Source organism: Marmota monax, unplaced genomic scaffold (genome assembly GCF_021218885.2).
Source record: "Marmota monax isolate L192 unplaced genomic scaffold, Marmota_monax_Labrador192_F-V1.1 WCK01_AAM20220418_F8-fsc00164, whole genome shotgun sequence".
In the NCBI taxonomy this organism is placed as follows: Eukaryota; Metazoa; Chordata; class Mammalia; order Rodentia; family Sciuridae; genus Marmota; species Marmota monax.
The window spans coordinates 3,964,743-3,991,181 of NW_026693313.1; the positions used below are offsets into that span (position 1 = coordinate 3,964,743).

The 26,439-nt window shown below is 47.6% G+C and overlaps 1 protein-coding gene across 5 annotated transcripts in view; it reads left to right on the forward strand.

Moving 5' to 3' along the window:
• Positions 1–26,439, forward strand: part of Sytl3 (synaptotagmin like 3) — a 68,617-nt gene that overhangs the window by 25,179 nt on the left and 16,999 nt on the right. For 2 of the 5 annotated variants that reach the window (XM_046456636.2, XM_046456633.2), the window contains exons 5-8: positions 16,619–16,670; positions 17,643–17,727; positions 19,105–19,183; positions 22,592–22,716. In XM_046456636.2, the coding sequence (XP_046312592.1) occupies positions 16,619–16,670; positions 17,643–17,727; positions 19,105–19,183; positions 22,592–22,716 (341 nt within the window). The remainder of the gene's footprint in view (positions 1–16,618; positions 16,671–17,642; positions 17,728–19,104; positions 19,184–22,591; positions 22,717–26,439) is intronic. The other 3 variants (XM_046456637.2, XM_046456635.2, XM_046456638.2) reach the window with 3 other exon arrangements.

A 26,439-nucleotide genomic window follows, 5' to 3' on the forward strand; every position in this document is an offset into this window, starting at 1 on the left:
GGCCTGGACTCAGACTGTCGGGCGTGGGTGGCTTCCGATACTTTTTCTAGAAAAAGTGTCAGTTTGAGTTAGGGAAGCCCGATAGCCTCACCAGGGTAACCAGGCAATAAGGGAGCCATTCGCTGGAGTGCGGATGCTTGGCTTTACAAGAAGTCCTGACAGCCACGGTGCAGAGCTAGAAGGGATTAAATTCTCCCTGGGATCATATTGCTGACACTTCTTACTCAAGAATAAATGCCAAGGCTGAAGCCACAGAATGAAGCAAGGGTGTCTGATTTCACTCAGGCCAGTGCTTCTCGGCCCTTTCCATGATCCCCCCCACACCAGGTGGCTGGTGGGGCACCTTTTCCTAATTACTGTGGGTCCATGACTTTGCCGTATCCCAGGGGCCTTACTTGTGGTTATGTGCTGGGGCCTTCAGGAAAGCCGCAGAGTGTTCATTGTAACGTCTGGGAATCACCCGCCTAGTCCAGCTGCTGCCCCCGAGGGTGCTGTCCTCCCCTTAAAACACAAGCCAGCACAGCCACAGCAGCACAGGGCCTGCTCTGTTTTTTATTGCTTCGTTTGGTTTCTTTAAAATTCTTGCTGTGTTGGGGATGTCGCCCTTCTTCAGGTGGTAGAGACTCCATTTTTTTCCCTCACTTCAAATCCTACTTTATAAATTGAACCACAGGAACTGAAGTTCCTGTCATCTCTCAATTTCAAGACACCTCCGTTGTTTTACACGTTGTTGGAAGCGTTGGCCCCATTGTCTCATTGGGTAGGTGAGTTTTCAGACCAGAATGTGTGTGTGTGCACCTGGGTGTGAATGTGTGTGCAGGCATGTGTGTAAACACACAGGCTCACACCTCACCCTCTTTCAGCACCCCATCCTCTGGAAGAAGTAGGTCGCCATGGTGATACTCAAGCTACAAAGGGGAGTCGGAAAGAGCTAAGCCTGACACCCCGGGGTCCCTTTTTCACCTTGTAACTTTCTACAGGAAAGAAAATGACAACAAGAAAGGAAAAAAGGAGAGCAAGGAATCGATCTGAGAATAAATCATTCTTTTTCTGTGGCTGCTGTTTTTATCAACGTATAAAGCAAACACCAAAAAACAAAACAAATCCTTCTCTACAAGATTTCCTCAAATTCTGGGAGGTCTCATTTTCTTTGGCCTATCTCTGAGTGGGCTCAAGAGGTACAGAGAGATCCAGAAAATTGCCAGGCTGGGGGAACAGGCTGGGAGTAGTTCTGGGAGCCAGATGGGTAGGGTAGAGTTGTAGCAGGGGAGTCTGGAGAGGTTATCAGGGGTCAACTGACAAGGCTTGTGTGGGTAAGGAGGGGGTCTTCTTTGCTCTTGGCTGTGCCCCTAAAGGAGAACATGGTAGAGAAATGGGTGCATTGAACTGAATACCTGTGTCACGGGTCAGGTAAGGTCCAGTTAGGAGAGAGGAAACCACCTGGTCGTTGGAACAATGGGGATGAGATTCAGGCTGGTTAAATAGCTGTTATTGGAGGATGGAAACAGCAAAGGGGTCAGTGTGGGGACACAGAAGGACCACCCTTCCCTTCTGTCTGTGCTGAACAGACAGCAGGTGCACAGGGAGCAGCAGACAACCCCCCTGGTGTCTGGGATCCCCAGTGGTCCCCATTGCACCCCAATAGGGAGCCAGCTGCACCCCCAGCTCTCTGATGTATTTTCGTGATTTCTGTAGTGTGTGTTGTGATGGTGCAAAGGAGGCTTTTTCAAGCCCTCTATATCCTATCCCAAAAAACTAGACCATGGCCTATACCATGAGGGGTTTGAGATCATCCCTTTCTGTGCATTGGTCACCTGTTGCTGCGTAACAAGTCACTCCAAACTCAGTGGCTTAAAACAACTAGCATTCTTGTTTTTGTCTCCAGCTGAAGGCTTTTCTGGGGCTAGAGGCTCTGACTTCTTGGGCTCCTTCACATACTCAGCCTTTCCCTGGCTCCATTTCTCTCTCTCTCCTCTGTCTCCTTTGTCTCTTTTCTTGAGTGGAACCCAAGGCCTTGAGCGTGATGGGCAAGAGCTCTACACCCTGAGCCGCATCCCCAGCCCAGAGGCAGTTTCTTAAGTCAAGCCGATGTGTTTATGTAATTTGGCTCAAATTGATTATAGTTTTATCCTGATGTTTATGTAATAATTTATAAAGACTGTTTTCCATGTCTTTCACCATCATCGTGTGATTTCTGCCTACTGCATCTCATCCAGCCTCAGAAGGTGTGAGCATTAATTTAATCAACTCACGATTGCTAGATAGCCAGGGAACTTTCAGTTTTCTATTACGCTCTGGGATGTTTGTAATATTAAAATCATATTTTACGGTGCAATGAACAGCCTTGAAGACAAATCTCTGAATATTTCTACAAGGATAAGGTTAGAAACTTGGTTTCCAGAGAGGATGTGCCTGAAACAAATCAAACAAACAAAGTAAAAAACAACTCTGTCAATTTGGTAAAGCCACATTGGTAGTGCACAGTGGTTTTCTTATATTTTAATTGCACTCATCTAATTACTAATGAGATTGAATATTTTCACTTTTTTTAAATTGAATCCATGGTCATTTATTCACTGAGCTATATCCCCAGTCTTTTTCTTTTTTAGACAGGATCTCACCAATTGCCTGGGCTGGCCTTGAACTTAAGACCTTCCTGTCCCAGCCTCCCAAGTCACTGGGATTACAGATGTGAGCCACCATGCCTGGCTTTCTATCTTTTTGACCTTCCATAGATGTTCTTTTTTAAAAACAACAACAACAACAACAAAATGATCTTTATTTTTTAAAATATCTTTTTAATTATAGATAGATAAAATATCTTTATTCATTCATTTATTTTATTTTTTTATGTGTTACTAAGGATCGAACCCAGTGCCTCACATGTGTGAGGCAAGTGCTCTACTAAGCTACAGCCCAGCCCCATAGATGTTCTTCTTATGTTAAAATTATTAACCCTTTTCAGTCATATTACTTGCACATGTGTCTTCCAGTTTGTGGTCTTTGACGTATATAATTTTTTTGTGTGTGTAATCAAATTCACTTTTTCTTATATAACTTTTTTCTTTTCTTTACTGCTTAGAGACTTCCTTATCCTACAATTCAGTTAAATACTCACACTTACTTTCTTCTTTTATTTAGCTCTTCACAGTCCATCAAAAAGCCTGATCTAATCTTTTCCCTGGTGTGCAATGCTCCAGAACTATGTGTTACATTATCAGTGCCCTTCACATTGGTTCATAATCCAGGGCCATTGGTTTGTACAGCTCCAAGGTGCATCAATCCTGTGCTTCAGGGCTGTCCCCAGAGGCCAAGATGCTGCCTCAAAGGTCAAGAACTGTTTCAGTCAGCTTTTTGGCTGCTGTGTCCAAAAGATCTGATGAGAACAACATAGAGGTGGAAAGCGTTTTTGGGTCTCACGGTTTCAGAGGTCTCAGTCCATAGATAGCCAGGAAGCTCTCTGCACCATTCTGCATTGTCATTGTTACCTCCAGCCACTCTGTCCACAGGTACTTGGCTGGCATTCTGTGCAGGAACTTTTAGTGTGGCTTCTGGGGCCTGCCCCAGGGTCAAGCTGCAAGCTGTGTCAAATCAAAGCTCCTGGCCTCACACACAGAGGTTCTGACTCAGTGGGACTCGCGGGTTCAAGAGGGTATTCCCCTTGGAATCTTTTTTATGTGTTCTGTTTGAGAGTCATTGGTAAAGTAGCCAAGTTAATGAACCATTATGATGGAAGTTGTCTAGGTTACAGATAACTAGAAAAATGAAGCTGGAGATTATCTTTAGGTTTCAGGCATCTGCTCAGCATGGAAAAATGGCACCCTCTTGTGGCTCCTTGCCATAAATGCACTTTTTTTCTTTTTCTCAGCCTGAAGGTTTTTGTTTTTGTTTTTGATAGTTGTAAGTGGACAGAATGCCTTTGTTTGTTTATTTTTATGTGATGCTGAGGATCAAACCCAGTGCCTTGCACCTGCTAGGCAAGCGTTCTGCCACTGAGTTATAGCCCCAACCCCAGCCTGAAAGTTTTATTGCTTGATTATTCAAGCTTAAAAGCAGAAAGATTTTAATACGATTATTTTTAATACTAACACTTTTTTGAAGCTTAAAGGAGGATAAATGTAATATATAAATGATTTACTAAGAATTTCATTCTATTAATAATTTGGGAAATAGGATAGTTTAGGAAGGCTGAATATTTTTTATTTTTAGTTTAATTTGTTATGCATGACAGCAGAGTGCATTACAATTCATATTACACATATAGAGCACGATTTTTCATATCTCTAGTTGTACACAAAGTAGATCCACACCACTCGTGTCTTCATACATGTACTTAGGTAGTGATGTCCATCTTTGAAGGCTGTTGTGTCTGATAATTATCAGAAATAACTTTTCCCCTCCTCTTCTGGTAGCAAATGTGGCTTAGTCCTTGAGGTGGCTGTTCAGAGTTTTGTTTTCCTACGTGGGCAGCCTGGGTATGGTCCATTTGGCTACAGGGTTACGGGAAGAGCATCAGGCTGGAGGTGTAGGCTTGAGGCACTCGACTTGTAGATGAAAAAATCAGGTTCCAGTCAATATTTAGAGATGGCTCCATTCTAATGTCCTGCTTGTTCTTCAGTAAAGACCCCCACCCCACAATTGAGCAGGTGGATTCAGGTCTGCAGAGCTGTCTGTAAGTGACAAGGAGACCCCCTAGTTGATGTGTTTACTCTCCTAAGAGGCTGTCTTTAATGAAGCCATGTTTGTTTCCAAGACATAAAACTTTCTGTATATATTGAGGATTGAACCCAGGGGCACCAACTACTGAGCCACATCCCCAGCCCTTTTATTTTTTATTTTGAGACAGGGTTGCTTTGTATATGCTTTTGTCTTTAAGAAAATGTGGCATCCTGCTTTTGAATATTTTCCTTTTACTCCCCTCCTTGAGAGAAAAGACAAAAGGTGTGCTCTGGAAGTGATATTCCCAAGGGATTGGACTGCCTGTCATGTCTCTGAAAAAAATTTAGACTGGTCCATTCAAACTGGGTAGAGCAGAGATGATCGTATCAGATTAAGACCTTGATCTTCAAACTTTTTGCTTTCACCCAGTGTTTCCAGGTAATAATCTTCCCAAGGCAGGTTCTTGATCTTATTCAGTCATGTTGTTTTAAAGATCTACTTTATTGATCATAATAATTGTGGGTTTTCATGGAGTGCGACGTGTGACATTTCAGTGCAAGCATACAATATACCATGACAGATCAGGATAATGGATGGACACCTCCTTAAACAGTTATTGTTTCTTTGTCTTAGGAGCATTCAAAATCTTCTCTACTAATTATTTTGAAACATACAATTAATTGTTGTCAACAGCAGTTATCCAGTTAGAAGTTATTTTCCTATCCAGCTGCACCCTTGTGCCTGTTAACCATCCCCTCTCATCCTTCCCTCCCACCCGATTCCCAGGGTCTTAACCACTATTCTATTCTCCAGTAAAATCAGCTTTTAAACCTTCTGTATATGTGTGAGAACTTGCAGGATTTCTTCTGATATCTGGTTACTTCTCTTAACATAACATCCTCCAGGTCCACCAAGTTGCCACAATGACAGTATTTCCTTCTTAAATGGCTGAATAATATTCTGTTGTGTATATTTTTTCTTTATTTATCCATCAGTGCACACCTGGGTTGGTTCTGTACCTGGGCTATTGTGAATAGTGCTGCAACAGAGCGTATAGGCATCTCTCTGATATACCTGCTTCCTTTCCTTTGGATCTATACCTGGGGTGGGATTGCTGGATCATATGTTAGTTCTAGTTCTAGAGTTTTGAGGAGCTTCTGTGCTGTTTTCCGTTGGTGTACCAATTTACATTCCCACCTACAGCATTTGGGAGTTTTTCTTCATGTTCCCACCAGCATGTTATTTTTTTAAAAATCTTTTTGATAATAGCCATGCTAATGAGGATGAGATGATATTGTGATTTGTATTTCCTTAATGATTAGTGCTACCAAGCATATTTGCATATTTTTTTAACCAATTGTATATATTTTTAAGAAATATATATTCAGATAATTTGCTCATATTTTAATCAGATTTTTTTTTTTGCAATTGACTTGAGCTCCTTATATATTTTGGGTATTAACCTCTTGTTTGACGAACAGTTTTACAGATATTGTCTCTTATTTTGCAGTTGTCACTTAACTCTGTTGACTATTTCCTTTGCTGTACAGAAGCTTTTTAAGTAGATGTGATATTATTCATCAGTTTTTGATTCTGTTGCCTGTTTTGGGGGTCATGTCCAAAAAAAAAAAAAAAAAAAAAAAACTTTGCCCAAATCAATATCCTGATGTGTTTCCCCCTTGTTTCTTCTAGTGGTTTCCTAGTTTTAGGTCTTACATTTAAGTCTTTGAGTTGATTTTTTTTCCTATACTGGGAATGGAACCAAGAGCTTTGCGCATTTAGACAAATGCTCCACCACGGAGCTCTACCCCAGCCTGATTATTTTACTTAGGGAGAGGAGGGGTCAAGTTCCATTCTTCTGTAAGTGGGTATCCAGGTTTCCCAGCACCATTTATTGAGGAGACTCTTTTTTTTCTCCAATCTATATCCTTGTTGCTTGGCACTGAAATTTAGTTAGCAGGCACATAAGTCAGTTTGCAAAACCAACATTTGGGCTTCTGGGGCAAACTTGCTTGCGATGTTCTCATCAGTCCTGGTTCTTGAGTCCTATGACTGTGTTAACGGAAAATAGGGAGAAATCGTATCACAAGTACAACTGAACGACAGTGCATCAGGGGCGTGGCTGGAGTTACCTACAGCGAGAACTCAGGGACCCGTAGGCATGGAAGGATCTTAGTTTGGCACAACAGGTCCAACACTCTGTCGAGTTAGCTGAAGAAGCTATTGGTTCTGAAATTCTAATTACAGCATCATCCTATCAAGTGAAAGAGGTAGGCATAAGTAGAAAAAAAAATTAAGAGGGGTAAGAGTTTCATGAAGGTAGAGAAGCCACCCTGTGACCCCAGGAAGCTGTGTCTAAGATGATGTCAGCTTCACCTCAAGGTCCCTAAGGGCTGCACAGTCCCGGGAGCCTGGAATTGTGAGAGGTGGACCTGTTAAAAATTTTCCACCTTTCTGGAATCTGTTCTGTGACTGGTTTCTTTTTTTTTGTTAATTGACCTACTCTCTTTATTAGCATCTGTAAGACCTGGGGAGTGGGGGGAGAGAAGGGGGTGTTAAGGGAGCAGATTTGATAGGAACTCTTTTTCACTGCAGTCAACTTTATGGCAGGGAGATTACATTGACCATGACCTGGTTAATAGGCCTACTCAGTGGGTGAAAGTCCCTGTGGTCATAAAGCCAGTCCCACACGCTGGGCACGAAGCATGTCAACTGCTCACCCGGGGTGCTCCACAGCGGCTTTTTCCAGTGTCTAGATCAGGTCTAGCCATTTGTGACTGTTCCATGGAGAGCACTGACTCGCATGCACTCTTCCACTCTGCATTCAGCACCAAGAAGCAGCCCTGCTCCAGCTCCCCTGGGAACCCATCCTAGGAGAGACTCCTCTAGAAGATTCTGCCACGGCAGAGGGTTCACGCAGGTCTCTCCAGAGGCTAGGACCCCTGCTCTCATCTTCCAGGCTCTTGACACATTGCAGAAAAGAATTTAAGGATGAATTGGGTTTTAGCAAAAAGTAAGAGCTTTATCAGAAAATGAAAGATGAACTGGGCACAGTGTCTGGCCCACACCAGTCATCCCAGCGACTCAGGTGACTGAGGCAGGAGGATCACAAAGTTGAAGCCAATTGATTTAGCAAGACCCTATCTCAAACCAAAAAAAAAAATAAAAAGGGCTGGGGATGTGGCTCAGTGGTAAAGCACCCCTGGGTTCAATCCCAAAATGTGGCATTTATACACCATGGAGTATTACACAGCACTAAAAAATGACAAAATCATAGAATTTGCAGGGAAATGGATGGCACTAGAGCAGATTATGCTTAGTGAAGCTAGCCAATCCCTAAAAAACAAATACCAAATGTCTTCTTTGATATAATGAGAGCAACTAAGAACAGAGCAGGGAGGAAGAGCAGGAAGAAAAGATTAACATTAAACAGATATATGAGGTGGGATGGAAAGGGAGAGAAAAGGGAAATTGCATGGTAATGGAGGGAGACCCTCATTGTTATACAAAATTACATATAAGAGGTTGTGAGGGGAATGGGAAAATAAACAAGGAGAGATATGGATTACAGTGGATGGGGTAGAGAGAGAAGATGGGAGGGGAGGGAGGGGGGATGGTAGAGGATAGGAAAGGTAGCAGAATACAACAGTTACTAATAGGGCATTATGTAAAAATGTGGATGTGTAACCGATGTGATTCTGCAATCTGTATTTGGGGTAAAATTGGGAGTTCATAACCAACTTGAATCTAATGTATGAAATATGATATGTCAAGAGCTTTGTAATGTTTTGAACAACCAATAAAAAAAAAAAGAAAAGAAAAGAAAGACAACATTCCTAAAGCAGAATGCCAGCTATCTTGGGAGTGAGAAGCATGTTTGGGGCCTTGGGCTCTTCTTTTGAGGGAAGCTTTGTGAAGACAGCGTGGGAAGGTATCGGCTTGGTGCGTAGGGTTCTTTGATCATGCGTCACAAGATGTTTCTGACGGTCTGCTCTCCTTCTGAGACCTTCAGTTTGACAGTGTCTGTTCTATGTAGGTAATGTTTGGAATGTACCCATATTATTATAAGGTTTCTGAAAAGACTTCTCCCTTTGCTTGATCTAACCTAGAAATGCATCATGTAGGTTAACAGTGAACTTAAGCTTTAATCAAAGCTAGGCAATTTTCATTGATAGCAAATTTACAGTAACTCTAAGGTTTATAAATTTCTCAGAAATTTGGGAGTGATGGGACAGGAGGGGGCTTTTAGACTTACAGCGACAGTTTCATTTTCCTCCCCCCTTTCTCCTTTCTACCTCAATACCAATTTCCAGGGTGAACAATTCCTTCACACGTGAGCCAGGTTTCAAGTTTCTTGGTTTTGCACCGCCCTTGGTAGCCACACCAGTTTGGACTGACCAGAATCTGAGCTTAGTCTAGCTTCCAGCTCTGACCCAGCATTCCTTCTAATTTCACTGAGCCATTACAGGTACAAGAACCAAGGATTCTATCCTTTGCTTTCTCCCTATTCACTTGCATTTCCTTATGAATCCAGGGAATAGCCCCCCAGGAATCGCAGGCACCTCCAAAGCCCCTTGGTAATTTTTACCTTCAAAACTGGGTGTAGTGTAACTCTGGCTATGTGCCATGGGTGACCGCCCTGCCACCCAGGAATCCGAAGTTCCTCCTCCCCCATCCGTTTTTCCTTTTTCTTCCCAAACCACATAATTTTATCTCATTGCTCTTATGGGATTTATGGTCCTTCCCTTCCCCACAAGTAAATAATAATTAAAACTCCCCAACTGCAGCCAGAGTAACTCTAAGTTACCTGTGGTCAAGCAAACCTTACCTGGCTACTGAAAATCTTCACGTCTGTCTGACCCAGACTGAGGTCTCCCTACTTGTTTGTTACGACTTCCGAAGGTCACATACTCTCTCACAATACAAACTAAGCCTAAATCTAAAGCCTAATAATGATCAGGGCTCAGTACAAAAAGAGCAGAGACCCTCAGAGAGGAGCTTACAACCCCCAGCCTCCAAGAAAGACAGGGGACCTCCAGGGGTCAAGGATGCCTTCTTTCCTGTGTTCCTCAAGGATCTCAGTAGCTGCTAGCACTTACTTAGGGTCTTGTTGCTATTGCCCAAACTGTTAATAGAGAAAATTACAACAAATCTAGTTCTGCAGGTCTTAATTTGCTTTATTTGTGATTCTAGAATTGAGCAGCCGTCTGGATCAAAAGTGTTACAGAATGCTCTGCTCTACCACATGGGCGGGTCACTTTCATAACCAGAGAAAGGGAAACAGGCACCCAGCCAGACCCGTTGGTACAGCTCCTCTGTCTTATTTGAATGTGGTTGGAACAGTTGTCTGCTTGGGATTGGCTGAGACTTGACTACTTGCTACAAGAATAGGTTACAGTCTTTGTTACATCAAGTTAGGTTTACAATTTACTAAGTATGGAGAATTGTTGAAGCCAGACTTAATTCAATTTAACAGATTAATATTCAGACTATAGAGAGAACTCCTAAAACTCACATTCACTTTGTAGAAATAATCTAAAGGATGCTGAAAAGGAGTTCAGACCCTGTTGACCCAGATACTCAACAGACTCAGGTCAGTTACCATCAACCATAAGCAGATCTTAGTGGAAGAGGTGCTGTCTGGCCCTCCATTACCGTTATCACCTTGGAAGCCAGCCAGAATCTCTGCTTGATGAATGGGGGCAGCTTCATCAAAGGGAAAGAGTATTTTTCTCTCCCGCAGCTAAGCACAAGAGTAATGTCTGGTGGCAAAAGGACACTGCGTGAGAAATGTTTGGTGCCCACAGGGCTGTAAATCTACCATTATTAATTCTCCCTGGAAGGCATCAGTTGCTGATTTGAGGCAGTGTTCTTTGTCTCCTTTCACCCTGGGACTAGCCTGGCCCCAGGGATATTTATCTTAACTCAAAACATCTCTAAAAACTAAAATATGCTTTAAAATGGCTCTGGACTCCAGCTCAAACCTATTTTTTTAAATGTTTGATTTTTATTTTAAAAAATTCAATTATTCCCATTGGAAGCATCTAGCATGATGTTATGGGGTATGCACAGATAGTAAAAAGGTTGCTATGGAGAAGCCGTTTCACGCACCATCATCCTGCCTGGTTAATTGTGTGTGTGTGTGTGTGTGTGTGTGTGTGTAGAATGAAAACCACTTGTGACAGAGTACACAATTCTGTACTTGTGAAGAAATTTTGAAATGTTCTGGGAGAGATTCTGCCTTGACAGTGGTTTAAAGCTTTGTTGTTCTGGGGCCTTTTCTTCCCTGTAAAGGAAAGACCCTAACACAGCAAAGTGTTGTTCTCATAAAATCCTTGTATTATGAACAGCTTCCCAGGATGGACCTAAAGATCTCAAGGAGAGGGCACATCTGCTCAGCTCCCATGGAAGCTCCATACAGGTAGCCTTTCCTGTGTTGTCTTTAGGTCTCCCTGGGAACTGCAAGGTACTGTTTCCTAGAGGGCCGCTGTTCTGATACACAGGCACCAGCAGAGAGGTGGGCACAGGGCAGGCTGCTCTTCCACCTGACTGCCCTGTTAGCTCTGCAGCAAGACCACATGAGGCTGAAGTAGCTGGTGCAGGGTCTGGCTGCCTCGGAGGGAAGGCTAATGGGCAAATCTTGAGAGAGAGCTGGCTGCACGGGTGGTGCACTCAGATGGGAAAGCCCTCCATCACTTGGTGAATCGAGTTCCACTGGGGCATTCCAGGGAGACTGTTCCTGGCTCTCTTCCCCTGTGAGCCAAGTCATCCCAGAGAGAGACCTTGGGAGGACGGGTCCTGGCATCTTTCACAGGCGCCGCAGTCCAGGGTGCTGGTGTGGTCAGGAGCCAGTGTGGCTGGCCAGCATCGCAGCAGAGCCCTGCCTGTGGCGGGCATCCACGTCTACGAGTTTCTGTGAGCATCTGAAACAAGTTTCTTTCTTCCTTAATTCAAATGGAGAAATGGACACATAGATGCATAGTGATTTGTCATGGACACACTAGCTGCAGGGTCAGAGCAGTTTCTGACCATAAGCCACAGGTTGACTCCTGGCTCCTTCTGGAATCTGTGTGAATCCTCACCCCACCATCCTCCAGCACTGCTGAGCTCTGAGCGGGGGACTGTGTCTGCCTCCCTCTCGTGGCGGGCAAGCCGCCTGCGCATATTACAGTCAGTTCATGTGAGTGAATGAAACGACAGGAAAGTCATGGAAAACGGGACCGTGACTTATTTTAATATGTATCTGATCGTGTGGCTTAAATGAGGCTATGCTTCTTGTTAGAACAGTGTCGTTGCTATCAATGTCATTCTTACAGCCACCACCTCCCACGTGGCAAGCCCTCTTCTGGGTACGGGGGACACCAAGTTGCATAAGACAAGACCCATGTCCGCAGAGACTTCCGTCTTGGTGGGGGGACAGATGTGTGCATCTGTTTACAGCGGAGTCAGAAGACTTCTGTGTGAGTGTGCACAGTGATACCACAAGGCCCGCCTGGTGGGCACAGTCACCAAATCTCTGTAACAAAACCCCCGGGGGAGTGTGGGCAGGGATAAGTGAGGTACAGCCCTGGTGGAGAGCAGGCGTGGGTAGGCCTGGGCGTCTGGGAAGCTCAGCTTGGCCAGGATTGAGTGTGGGACACTGGAGAAGAGGGTAGGGACTCAGTGGCAGAGACCTGTGGACTAGCTTCCTAGCACTGCTGTCACAAAGAACTACAACCTTTGGTACTTTGCTTGCTTCAAACAACAGAGATTTATGGTCTTCCCTGTTCTGGAGACAGGAAGCCTGAGGTGGAGGTGTGGGTGCCCCCTGCATCCTCCGGCCTCTTCTGACCACAGGAGGCTCCCAGCCATCCTGGGCACTGCTGTAGCTTATAGAAGTGTCCTCCAGGCTGCCCATGTCACTTGGCTACCCTCACAGCGTCTGTGCACTGACACATCCATGTCTGTGTCCAGTCTTTCCCTTTTTGATAAGGACATAGTCATACTAGCTTAGGACTTAGGACATGCTCTAATGACCCCATCTTTGTTTTTATGTGGCCCCAGGAGACCTGGTGCTCAGTTTCCCCGTCCCTAACTCAGAGTGCCTGGGAAGCTGGGTGTCTGCCTCTCTTTGCCCGGGGAGGGAGCTGTGGGCCCTGGGCTTCCCTGCCGGGGGTGGTGCGCCCCTCAGGAAGGGGAGAGTGATGTGGTCAAGGAAGTCCTTTCTGTTAGGCTTTCCAGGAACACACAGGAACTCAGCCTTACTCTTAGGTTTTGGGGTTTTTCACGAGGCAGTGTCTGTGGATCCGCTAGTGGGTCCTTCTGGGCAGGGAACAGAGACTCAGCCACATGGGTGGCGTCCTTCTCTAGTGGCCCATCTTGACTTCATCTGCAAAGGCTCCATCTCCACCTAAAGTCCAGTTCACAGGTAGCAGGGGTGAGGACTTCAACCTGTCTTTCCAGGGGACAGTTCAGCCCCTACCAGCCTCCTGTGCTGGGCAAGGAAGTTGCCTTTGGACCCACAGAGGCAGGTGCCTAGTGAAGAAGGGGCAGGATCTCAGTGTGCCCCGGAGGGTGTGGTGGACATGGGAAATGAAGGGGGGCTGTAGGTGAGGAGGGACACGGCTGGGCTGGGGAGGAGTCTGCCTCCTACTTTGGGGCCTTCTTGCACCCAGCCACTGCCCTATGTACACCCTTTCCACCCTGCCCTCTCTCCCTCAGGAGTCTGATGCCCAAGGTGAGGGATGCCTCAAACACAAGAGCATGGGCCTTGCTTCCGGAAGGTTCCAGCAAGGGAAGATATAATGACAAATGTGAACGCATTGATAAAGTTGGGAAGTGGTACAGTTCTCAGGGACTTGGTTATTGGCCTATGTGTGATTGTTCTCCTTTTAATTTTTTTATTATGAAAAAATATGAACCCAAGTAAAGTGGTAACTCCCAAGAACATACCAGATAGCCCCAGTCATCCAAGCTGTGTTCAGTTCCGTGTCTCCCCACCTTACTTTGCTTCCCACCCAAGTAGCCACCGTAAGCAAGTGCTGTGCATCCACAAGGTCAGCTGCACATTCCTGAGCAGCCCTGGCAGCCTGGGTCCGGCCCTGCCCTTGGCAAAGTCTGTGTTCCCTCAAAGGCCACTTGACCAGCCAGGTGGCTGGGAAGGATGGCAGGGACCCTTGATCCCAACACCTTGCCTCCCCAGAGAGCTGCCCTGTGAGTTTCCTCACAGTGGCTGCATAAATTTAAAGTAGGTTAATAAGCAACAAAAAAAGATTTGGTGCTTTTGAAGGAAGCTTTTGGCTAGAAGCTATGGCAAAGGGCAACAGAAGAAGAGCAAGGGAAATAACCTGAACCTGGAAGCCGGACAAAAGCCACTGGGGGGCATTTCTGTCATCAGTGGGGCCTGCAGACACTGGGGCTCTCATGCCCATTAGGTTTGGATCTGCACAGGAGAGGCTGGATCGGGGGCTTCGGGTGGCCTCCTAGCTGCCCCGATCCATGCCGTGTCAGGTGGCAAGGGCCTGGGCAAACCAGAACCTATGGACCAGCTGGTCCTCCTGCCTATTTTCATGTCTCATGAGGTAAGCACATTTTTGTTTATTTGTTTTAACATCTTAAATAGTTAACAAAGACTAATATTTGTGACATATAAAAATAATGTTAAATTGAAATTTCAGTGTCTGCAAAGTTTGATCAGCACACAGATGTGCCCATAGCTGCTTTCACAGGCAGAGTTGAGGAGAAGTGACCAGAGATGCTGTGGCCATTCCCACGGCCATTTGGGAGGCCAAGGAAGGAGGATTGCAAGTTCAAGGCCAACCTAGGCAACTTAGTGGGACCCTGTATCAAAATAAAAGGGGCTGGGGTTATGGCTCAGTGGTAGAGCGCTTGCCTAGCATGTGTGAGGCACAGAGTTCAATCCTCAGCTCCACATAAAAATGAATAAATAAAAGTATTGTGTCCATCTACAAGTAGAAAGAAACATTAAAAAATGAATAAGTAAAAGGGGCGGGGGTATAGCTCAGTGGTAGAGGGCTTGTCTAGAATGCGTGAGGCCCTGGATTCAGTCCTTAGTACTGAAAGGAATTAAGAGCAAGTTTGTTCCCCAGGCTGCTACAGCCAGCAGGGGGCAGCAGAGGGCCATGTGCTGGCCACACTGGGGCAAGGCCACCTGCAGGGATCCCAGGAGAGAACCCAAGGAATGTGAAATGGGGCACAAAGCTGGGCTTTCCTTGTGGAGGGCTTGAGATGGGGCCTGAGGAGAAGGATGGGGTGTCAGCAATCGTGGAGCCAGAGGAAGGCAACGCCCAGGTGAGTGGGGCAATAAGAAGCAATTTCTAACTGCAAGGCCTCAGGCCCGAGAGCGCCCAGGCAGGGTGGGGACGCAGTGTGGGGCCTGAACCTTAGGCTAAGGCAATAGAGTGCCCCTGAAGGGCTTTGGGTTACAGAGAGAGAACCTGAGGCTTGTGGACAGGGACTGATTTTTGCGGCTGGGCCTCAGGGGATGTTGGGGAAACAACCCCAGCAAGAGACCCAAGGTGCTGGGTAGGCTCTGGTGAGCAGCCCACCCGGGTGCTAGGATTCTGCTTGGCATTTCTTGTCTGTTAGTTGGAGTAACATAAGTGCACTACGGCGGACGCATCATGCCCTATGATCAACCTGGGTCTCAGCACCTGTTTGCCCCAGGACTGCAGGATGAGCAGCCTTGCTCCTGCTGTCTTCCCCTTCCGTTCTCTGCTTTCATGCTCCCTGTGCTGTGTGCAAGTTTGCGCGCTCTTTGCTTCTGGCCCAGACGGTTTCTTCCAGGGGCTCTTGTAGATGCTGGATTTCACCTGTTGGGAGCCGGTTCCACTCACGGAGCTCTCAGTCTCGGGGCAGGGCTCTTTTGCCTGAGAGAAGTGTTTCCTAATGGGGTGTGGGGACAGCCCTTGGACTCCTTTTAGAATCCAGTGAACACCTTTATGAAGCCCTGGAAACACACACAGGTAGGTAGACTGGAAAAATGAGATGCGGCTTCAAGGGTTCCCGCTCCCTGAGGCCAGCCCAGCTAAGGACTGACCTGGGGCGGGTTCCTGCTTTAAGGTTTGGGGCTTCTTCAAGGACTTAACACCAGCTGTTGTCCACCCCTCCAGAGGCTCCCCTGCCCATTCTGATTTTCTTACTAAACACATCTGTCGGTTTATCCTCTGGAAGTGATACTAATACCTAAATGTTTCTTCAGAATTAAAACTTTCCAAACAGATGAAGTAGGAGCTGGATTGACCTCCCAGGGTGCAGCCTGGTGGGTTGGGCTGTATGAGGGGCAGAGTGGAGGCCTTTGGGCCCTTCTACCCTGGGCAGACTCTTCCTGTGTGGTGGCCAAGAACCTGTGGTCACAGGAAAATAGACATGCAGAGTTTCATTTTGGAGTCTTAATACATCATGGAAACCTCTCTCCTTGAAACAAAAAGGGTAATATATCAGATACAATACAATTCAGGAAATTATTAAGCACTATAATTAGAAATAAGTAGATTACATTTTTAAAGAGATTAATTTAATCTTCATCACAAGGAACATTTAAAGGAATGTATCCATTCAATTAAGACATGTTTTTAAAGGAAAAATTGAAGATTGGAAGCTTGAACTGTTTTTTAAGTTATCCAGATTTAGAAAATCTAATTCAAAATCAACTTTTCATAAAAACAGTCATTCCCAGCCATTGTGGCCTCTTACTGGGTCAACAGCTTTAGTAAGAGAGAATTCCTATAACATAAATTCACCTGTTTTAAGTGTGCAAACCAATGATGTTCAATAAATTGAGAGCTGTACAGCCCTCCTCACAATCTGATTTTTTAACATTTCTATCACCGCCCCCCCTCTTTTATTAGGCACAAGAAATGGTGTTAAAGGAAAATAATTTTAATTGATTGATTCCTGTATTTGTATTACCTAAGTTATATTCTCATTTCTGAATGACCTTTGCTGATCTCTCCTCCAGGCAAACGGGAGACAGCTGGGGCCAAGCTCCTGCAATCTTATCAGAGGCTGAGGTGAGTGTTGTGAAGGACAGATCGTCCCGCCCTCAGGGCAGGCAGGCAGAGGACGCCCTGAAAGAACTTTCAGATCTCCTGACTTTTAGAGGTCACTGCTTTGGAATGTAGCTTTTTTATTTTTTAATGATAAAGTACCTGGAAAAGATTCAAAGATGCTTCCGGATTCTCATGAGAAGCCTTCTGGTTTCAACGTGTTTTCTCATTTAACGTCCTGTTTTGTTTCTCAAATTCTCCTGAAATGTTATGAGGAAACAAACTATCATTTCTGATTGCACATCGCAGGACATACTGAGCCAAGCATTTGCTGCTATTGCTCATCCACGTCTCTCACCTGGCACCCAGTGCCTGGCATCTTAGATGGGTGGAAGGAACTGGTGGCACTGAATAATGGTCCTAGAGATGTTAACTTCTTTGTACAAAGTTCCCACCCCTAGCACCTGGAAGCTGGCGGTGGTCTGGACACCTGAGACTGAGTTTATTAACACGTGAGTGAGCGCTCCCACCAGCCACTGCTTTTTGGACCCATGAAGAGATTTTTCCGGTCTCAGAACTTCTTCTTTCCTTCCTCTCCCATTTGTTCTCACTTCTTTTAGCCTGTGCTTCCAGATCCTCTCCTGGTTGTTTTTATATTCTCAACAATTTGGGCCCTTGTGCTGGTGTGGTTTGCATTGAGAGAATTTGGGAGTCCAAACAAGACCCTGCACGTGAAGCCTGGGGCCCTCGGGGGTGAGCCAGGCCCCTGTGGTTTCAGAACACATGGGCACGACCTTCTTCCCGTGTCCAGGTACCAGGCAAAGGTGCTCCTCACAGAGGTCTGAGCAGAGCTGCTGGGTCTTCTCCTTGAAAACTTAGTTTCTACTTTAAAAAGCTGAGAACGTGAATCATAGAATCGAGGCACATCTGTGCGTTTGTAAAAGGAGTAGCTCATGTAGTTTATGACCCATTTCTTATTCCTGTATTTTTCCTTAGCAGCAGAATTTCTGTGGTGCCTCCTACTCCTCCTCCTCTCAGTGAAAACCAGTGCAGCGGCAGCCCTGGCAGGGTACGTGTGCCTGTGAGTGTCCTGGAGGGCAGCCGGAGGGGGGGATGCAAGGAGGCTGGAGAGGGGCCAATGGCCTGGGAGCAGAGGGGTCCTGCTTTGGCTGGGTGGGTCCCAGAGCCAGGCAGAGGGCAAAGATCCCCGTGGAGGCATGGAAGTGCTCCCGCCCTCATGGGTTGGTGGCCATGGGCCATCTGCCCGGTGCGCCACACCGCTGCCTGTACCTGCACCCTCATCTTTTTGCTCTTGCGATCAGCTCTCACCCCCAGCTATGCACTGTGCCTTTGAGTGAGTGTGTGAGGTTCTGGATAAGCTGACTTGTGTGTAGGGTCGCAGGGGAGCCCCAGGGAGATACAGATGGACGTACAGTGTGTGAGAGCTGGCAGGGGCTGTGGAGGTGGCTTTTGAGTGTTTGCAGGTTCTAATGTAAAGTAGAGCAGCATCATTTCCATCCCAAGGAATTAGCTGTGATCTTGGGGGAGGGAGTTGTCCAGGTTTCGCACCTGAGAAGTGGAAATAATTCTGTCTGGATGGTCTCCCATGGCTATTGTGAGAAATCAATGAAAAAATGTCTTGCAAACTGTAAAAGTGCCATGGAAATGTGGGTTTATCTCCTTTATCCTATAAATTAAGGGGAGCAATTATATCTGTGCATGTTGGAGAACATCCTTGTCTGCCAATGGAGACAATATGTTCATTCTTTTCCAATTTTAAGCTGAGACTCTGGGGTGACCTTCAAAATCCTGCTGTTCTTTCCCTGGAGATTTTAAATTCTCCAAAGCATTTCTAGCACTTGTATGTTAGACACATATTTACCAGTTGGATGTATGATGGACAGATGATGGATGCACGGATGGATGGTGGATGCATGGCTGGATGGACAGTGGGTGGATAGACAGATGAGACTTGGAGAAGGAAATGTTGTATTTTTCTCCCTGCTTCTGCTTTGGGAGGTGGAACTCCTTGACTCCAGGCTGGTCACTTTGTGCCTTTTACCACCCTCAGCCCCCATGTCACCTGCATTTTGCCAACGTTGGTACCCTTTGTGCATGGAGTTAGGGTGGGGCCATAAGAAAAAGGAGGTTAGACAAACAGTAATTTACTTGGATACAATCTTTGAGCCAAGGAACTATCCTTCATCATGTCTGAGAGGTAGTTGTTATCTTATGAACCACACGTCGATAATGCTTCTTCCTTTATGAGGATATCAAAATATAGAGTGGAGACGCTGAGTAGCAGGGTGCCTAGTCCTGGGAGGGTCACTCCACCCCCACCCCCACCTGCATGCCCAATGAGCACCCGCACCCATCTGCAGCGTTTTGGGGCCCGACAGTCTAGAGACGCAGGGCAAAGCAGACCATCAAGCATTAACTCATTCTGTGTCTGTTTTAGTTACAGGAACTTGGTCAGTTTAGAGGATTTAATAAGTCCGTGGAGAATTTGTTTCTGTCTGTTACCACCCACGTGAAAAGTAAGTCAATGCCTCAGGGTGTGTCCTTCCCACGCCAGACAGGCAGGCCACCTCAGATGGGACTGTCCCTGGACCCTCGGGAAAGCCACAGCACTGGGCCCTTCATCTCGCCACCCACAGAGCAGGCCTCTGGTTCCTCGCGGGAGGAGAGGCCATGTCAGTCCACTCATTGGCCCAGTTTCCTCCTTTCCAGGCCCGAACCTGCCTAGTTCGGTGCCATGGACAAGGGAGGTCGACGTGTGTGGGCTTCCCAGGAGACCCCGGGAGACCAACAAAGAAAACATGAGGATTCCAATGAATCCCAAACCAGAACCCTTCAAGGCGATGGGGTCCAGGATCTGTCTCTTGTGTGGAATTACTTGTCTCTTCTTTTTCTCCTTATCAATGTCTGGTCTTCCGCTGGCAGTTACCTTGTAGTTTGCAAAGGCAGGTGACCACCTCAGCTGGAACCCTGTCTCCCTCAGTGGCCTTCTCCCCTCCATTGGTTTTTTTTTTTTTTCTGCTTATCTTAAAATTCAGGTCTCGGACCCTTTCATGCCTCCTAAGACATACAGGGCAGGCCCGGGTTCAGACAGGGTGGGATCAGGGCTCCTGGGGCATCATTTCCCTTTGTCCGTGTCTGACTAGCTTCGGTTCATCACCTCCTTCCCTGAGGTCTCGTGTGGATGGTCTCATTGTCCCCTGTAGGCTCCAAGACCGTCTGATGATTTGATTTTAAGTAGTCATCTGTAGTCCACATGAGCCCTGTCTAAGCTGTCCCCTGGTGACCACTGAAATCCAACCCCCGCTCTTCAGTTAAGAACAACTGTGACTACACAAGCAAGGGTCTGTCGCCTTCTTTTTCAGAAGGGAGAAGCAACTGAATTTCATTGGCCTGTTGGCAACAGTGCCTGGGGGTTTAAAAATCACCCATCTCACCCTGCAGGGCTTTCCTAGAGAACACACACCCCACCAGACCCCCTGTGCCCCTCGGCCTGGCGGTGGAGCTGCCCATGCTCGCCCAGCTGGCTCCCTTCCACGGCAGGTTCTAGTGGGACCTGCTCCACATCTTAGCTGTGCCGCTCCTCCCCAGATCCACGGGGCTTGTGTGAATCCCCCCTCCCCAGCTACTGGAATCGATGCCCAGAATGGACCCCAACCCTAAGCTTCCTTCAAAAGGGCCCTGGGTGCACAGTCTCCTGAGGGACCAGCCCACAGTCTCACATTCCTCTGCTCACTCATCCGAGGTTTGCCAGTTAGACACCTGGGTGGACAACTAGAGCTAATCCCTGGGTGGGGTGAGGGCAGGGATTCATGAGAGCAAAGCAGTGTCCCTCTGAGATAGGGGACTCAGCTGAAGCTCTGTGACCTATGTCCCTGCTGCCCTCATCCCAGAGGGAGGGGTAGTTCAAGCCCTGCTTCCTGGCTCCTGGGAAGGGCCAAGAACCTGAGAACTCTCCTGAGCGCTTCCTCTTGGTCTGCAGGAACAGGCACAAGACTCCACCAGCCCCTTTCCCTGTGTCTGCCGCAGGGCACGCAACATCTTGTAGGCACTGATTCATGTTTTTTCAGGTTTTAAGTGATTCTCCACATGTCCTCTTGATCTGTGCTGCAACCCTTTTCCCTACAAAAGTGGGTGCAGAGAAAACCCCCCCTTGTGGGCAGGATGTCAGACTGGTACCTAGTGGTCATGGGAGGGGCTGGAAAGGGCCCAGGCCCTTCAGGGACCAAAGACCTAGCATGGAGGAGGAGGCCTTGCGCCGTGGGGCTTGGGAAGGCTGACTCACATGACCTCTGGCTGCTATTACTGCTCCAACAGCCCTTCTGTTATCAGCTCATCTCTAGGAGGTGGCGGCAGATTGTCGCCTTGGAAGGGAAAGAGGAATGGCTTCTTGCTCAGGGCTCTTGGTGTCCTCTAGCCATGCCCACGGGTAACCAGGCCTTCTGTCAGAACCCAAGCTGCTCAAGGAGATTCCTCCTCATTCTGTGGCTTGCAGTGGACCAAGTAGGCTCAGGCTGTGGGGTGAGCCCTGAACAGATGATGGGGGGAGCAGCCAGGAGGGATGGCATCTCCTGGGGGTTGGAAACTGGGGTCTCTCACGTGCTCAGCCAGCCTGGGGTTGGCCACACGGGGAGCTCATGGAGGTGACTTGAGCTGGAGGACCAGAGAATGCTAGTCCTTCCTAGCTGCTGGACATTGAGAGACGTCCCAGACACTGCTAGTGCTAGACCTGAGGTAGCAGGGAGACAGGGCTCTTGGGACAGGACCATGGCGAGGTGGACAAGGGTGGGTGGCCTGGGGTTGGGGGCGTTTGCCAGGGACCTCCCTCTAGGGGCCTCTAAAGCTCCCCATGGCCGTGCAGGCAGGAGTCAGCTCATAGGTAGCCAATGCAGAGGCAGTAATGGCTCAGTGGGTGGACCAGAAGACAGAGGGCTGGCCTGAGGCTGTGCTGTCCCTTACTGTAGCCCAAGCCACATGCCGCTCCCGAGGCCCTGAAATGTAGTCACAGGATGTGCTGCCAGAGTCAGACACACACCAGACTTCAGAGACTTGGAGTTAAAGAGAGTTAACTATTTCCTGAATAACTTTAATATCGGTTACATGTTCTAATAGCATTTTGGACATAGCATTAAACGAAATGCAGAATTAAAATTAATATTGCCTGTTTCTTTTTACCTAATGTGGCTTGCAAAAACTTAGACTCATAAGTGACTTGCACTGTGTCTCTCAGCAGACAGCAGTGCTGTAGGAAGGTAGCTCCAGGGCCCAGAGAGGGAGGCCTCCTGGGAAAGGGAGCCCCTGAGGAGGGGGGAGCATCTATGAGGCGGATCTTTCCCTTCTGTGCACGGTTCCTTCTTTTACTCTTGTTTTAGACCAGTGTTATGCTGTAAAGACAAACGTTTGAGTCCTCTTCTCAGGGCCTGCTTTCTTACTGAGATACTTGTAAGGACACCTCAAATCTTACTTTCCCTTCCCTTCTAAGAGCCCTAAGATGCGGTGTTGAGTCACGGAAGCTCTGTCAGGAACCCCTAGGAAGCCAGCTTGTTTGGTGGCTGCCATCTTTGGGTCTGGACAAGTGTGTACTCATATGAGTGATGGGGAATACTGGGGAAGTTGGGGGTCCCTTCAACTCTCACAGGCTCCACCTGTCGGGTGTGTAGAGCATGACCACAGGAGGCCCCTTAGAGGACCCCAGCCCTCCTCCGGCCCTGGGTCCAGCACAGTTTCTGGCTTCCTCTGGGTGCCCACATGCTCCATGGTGAACAGGCCTCCCTTGCCCCTCCCTGGTCCCTCCCTGGTCCCCCCCAGCCCCTTCTGGCCCACCTGGGCCCCCGGGTCTGCGGGTCTCAGGAATCCCAGGGGAGGGCTCCATGGGACTCCGCAAAGCCGTGCGCTCCCAGCTGTCGTCCCTTGTGTTTGTGTTCTAGAGCTCTCCAAGTCCCAGAATGACATGACTTCTGAGAAGCATCTTCTAGCCACCAGCCCCAGGCAGTGTGCAGGCCAGACGCAGAGACGGAGCCAGTCAGACACTGCGGTCAACGTCACCACCAGGGTACCCGAGGCCCCCGCCCTGCACCGCCCCCTTTGTGTTCTCTTTCCAGCGCTTTCCAGCCTTTTTCTCTGTAGATTTATTTTTCCTTTGATAGCAAAACAATTCACAGTCAGAAAAATGTGATTGGAAGCTCCTGCATTTGGCCAAAGAGAGTCAGAATTTAAGATCAAAACAGGTGTGGTGACTTGTGCCTGTTGTCTCAGCTACTTGGGAGGCTAAGACAGGAGGATCCTTGAGCCCAGGAGCCTCAAAAAGAAAAGGATTCGACCTGCACAACTGTTCAGAGCAGCTACAAGCTTTAGTGTGGCCATGAGTCCCCAAGGCTTCTGCCCACGGGCTTCAAGGCCACAGCACCTGCAGGGCCTGTGATTGCCGTTGTTCCCAGGGTCTGTGAAACCCCTCACTTATGTTCAGGATTAACAGCCTTTAGTTATAATCTGTCCTGGTCTCTGATGGAAACTATGGAAAACACAAATACTGCATAATCATGTTCAAGCAGGGGGCTCCTTCCCGGTGTCTGAACCAAGGGCGAGCTCACCTACCTGGCCCGCAGCGGGTAGACCAGGCACGAGAGCAAGCTGGCTCTGGGATCAGAATGCCTGGGTTCTAGTCCAGCTGAGGTGACCTGACTGGGCAGGTGCCAGCCATGTTGTGTGCAGCGTTATTATGGCTGCTCTGCTCAGCTGCATGGGACACATGTCCCTTCTCTGTGGCCGTGGGATCCCCTGGAGACATCCCCAGATACTGTCCTCCCGTTAGCCCACTGTCCTGCTAGAACCTCAGCACCTGTTCTCAAGGTGCTAGGTTCTGCCTCCATCTCCTGCCTCGCACCTGAGCCCAGGACTCCCTCTGTAAAATGAAGTCACCTGTTGTTCCCCAGCACAGGGTTCTCGCAGGTCTCCCTTGAGTGCTGTACTATCTCATTTGCCAGCAAAGTCCTCCAAACACCTTCTTCAGATTGCTGGCGTTAATTATGATGTGCCATGCTCTGCCTGAGTCATCTCATTTTAGTGACATACCCACCCTAGGAGGTAGGTATTGCAGGCAGCCCCTCTTTACATCTAGGAGCATGAAGCCTTGGTGGGGTTACGTCACAGGCCACAGCGACATAGGTGAACCAGGGAGAGCTGTGTTTGAACTGACCCCACTTGGGTTTGAAGGCTGAGCTCTGGGCACTGACTCTCAATTCCCCACCCTGTAGGAGCAAGGCGCCAGGAGTATTTGAAACCCTGAAAGTCTTTGAAATTCTCAGGTGTGCATAAGCATGAGTTCACACCAGAATCCGTGCTCTTCCTGAAGAGACCAGAGGCAGGGAGTTAGTGCTCACCATGAACCACATCATCACCTTGTGTCTCACAAAAACTCCCATGATAACAAGGACCTGAGTGTCAGTGAGAGGTTAACCAACTTCACTAGCAGCTCATAGCTTAAAAAAAAAAAGCCAGAAATAGAACCTGGGTTTGTATGATTTTTAAGTCAGAAAAATTCAGCCTCTTTGTTCTATCTATGCCCCATGTAAGGACAAGCGAGGGCCACTGAGAAAAAAGGGTTCCAGAGGGATTTGGAAGTGTGAACAATTCTCTTACTGGGTCTGATGAAGCCACTCTGATGCCAACACTGACAGGGTCAGCAGTGCTCTGGGCACGGTTCTCTGCAGAGAGCCCTTATTGGTATTTAATCTTTGTGATCCTTAAAACAACCCCATGAGGGTTGCATTATTGCTGTCCCCATTGGGGATGAGGACCCTTGGGGTCATGTGGGCAGAAGGGGGTCATGGGGTCAGGAGGGTTGGGGTCAGATAGAACCTGCCCCAGGACCTTCCCCATGGTACCCTGCTGTGGAGACTCAGTACCTTTCCCGTCTGCGGTGTGCTGTGCTGTGTGGGGCACACCAAGCTCCCATGGACTTTGCTTTGGGCTTTGGGAATGCTGTCAGAATGTGGCATCCTTGGTGCACTGTTCCCCTGCAGCTTGTGCCCACAGAATAGACCTGCCAAGCAGTTATGGAGGTTTTCAAGTAGGCTAGGAGACTTCAGGGATAGAAGTGAGGAGGTGCAGGGGGAGGCTGTGGGTAGAGCCCCCACCTGCATGGACCCTTACACGTGTGTGCCCTCTGTTGCCAGGCTCTGGGCAGGGCATGCTTGCACTCTTGACAGGACTTCTCTCTGCCAGTGTCATTGAGGATAGGGCTGTTTCACGGAGCACTTTAGCCAAATGTTTATACTCAACCAAAAGTCAGCAAACATAATCTATAAATGCTAAATAATGATTGGGTTGAAATATAAGGAGTACACCCTTTAATAGGACATTTTCCAGACTGCAATCACACATGCCTCAGCTGGGGAGCCCACAGTAATGGTACTTGTTTCCATGAGAACACTTTGGAACATCTTGCCAACATTAATCATATGACATAGTGCCCTTTGGAAGTGTCGGACGTTGGTGCCCACTTTGCAGGTGGCTACGGCACAGAGCTAATAGATGACCTTCTTCTTCTCTCTTTTTCTCATTTGAAATGTTTTGCTGTGTTTCCCAGGCTGGTCTTGAACTCCTGGGCTCAAGCCATCCTCCTGCCTCAGCCTCCCAAATGCTGGGATTAGGAGGGTGTGCACTGCTGCACTTGGTTTAAGTAGCTTTCTTAGACCCCCCGGGGTGACTCAGGGCTGTTAACTGAACAAGTGGCTCAGGATCTCTTCCAAGTTTCTGGTCATTAAGTTTGAAGAGCATATTCTTGAAAGTGCTCCGAGACCCTCCCTGGAGCATCTGGGCCAGGATTCTTCCAAAGTGAGTTCTCTCCACCTCTCCTTGTGTGCATTCCCGTGGGTTTTATTGTACCTTATGAACGTGTGGTTGATCTATACTGCCCATAAAAACATGTACCTGTTAAACAGGGAGCATTATAAAAAGCTGGTAGGAGGGGCTGTCTCTGGGGAGAGGGCCTGAGGACAAAGGTGGAGGAAAAGGACTTTGCTTCATCTCACTCTCCTTGTACTGTGTGATGTCTAAGTCCCTGCACGTCTTCCCTGCCACCTGCAGCCGCATCCCAGAGGCGGAGTGGGCGGAGAAGGCCGGGCGAGTAGCAGCGTCATTTCTCACTGCTAACACCAGGCTGGATGGCAGTGACCCTCCTGTGCCCCAGGAGAGGTGGTCCCCCTTCAGAGGGATGCCCCTGCTCAGAGCATGTGACTGGTCGAACCAAACTGAGTGGTTTCTTCACTCAAGTGGGCTTTCAAGTTTAGGTAGTCCCCAGAGGAAGTCGCAGAGGCACCAGCAGTTGCTCTTCCTTCTACTATTTTCTGTGTTCTTAGCTATTAACAGCAAAACTCTTCCAGAGGATTCATAATTTGATCGAACGAAACTTACTACTTACTGATCTTTCCCATAGAATGTCAAACGCTTTGCAGACTAGACCTCATTCAGGGCCAGCATTTTTCTCTGGGTCTAACTAAAACTAGATAATTATGAAGTACATTAAAAAATCACAGAAATAAATAAATAAAAAGAAAAAAGGAAAAAAATCACAGTTGTGGGCAGGGGGACAATGCCCATCTCAATGCCATTGATAAACTCCTAGGATCTTGAAGCCCTTTCTTAGGACATTGGATCTGACAGTCTTGTCCAGATCCTTCAGAATTTACTGGGGGAAAAGCTGAACACAGAACTTCATCTTGGGTTCCATAGTGAATTAAAAATAAACCTTAAGAATAGTATCTGCTTTCCTAAT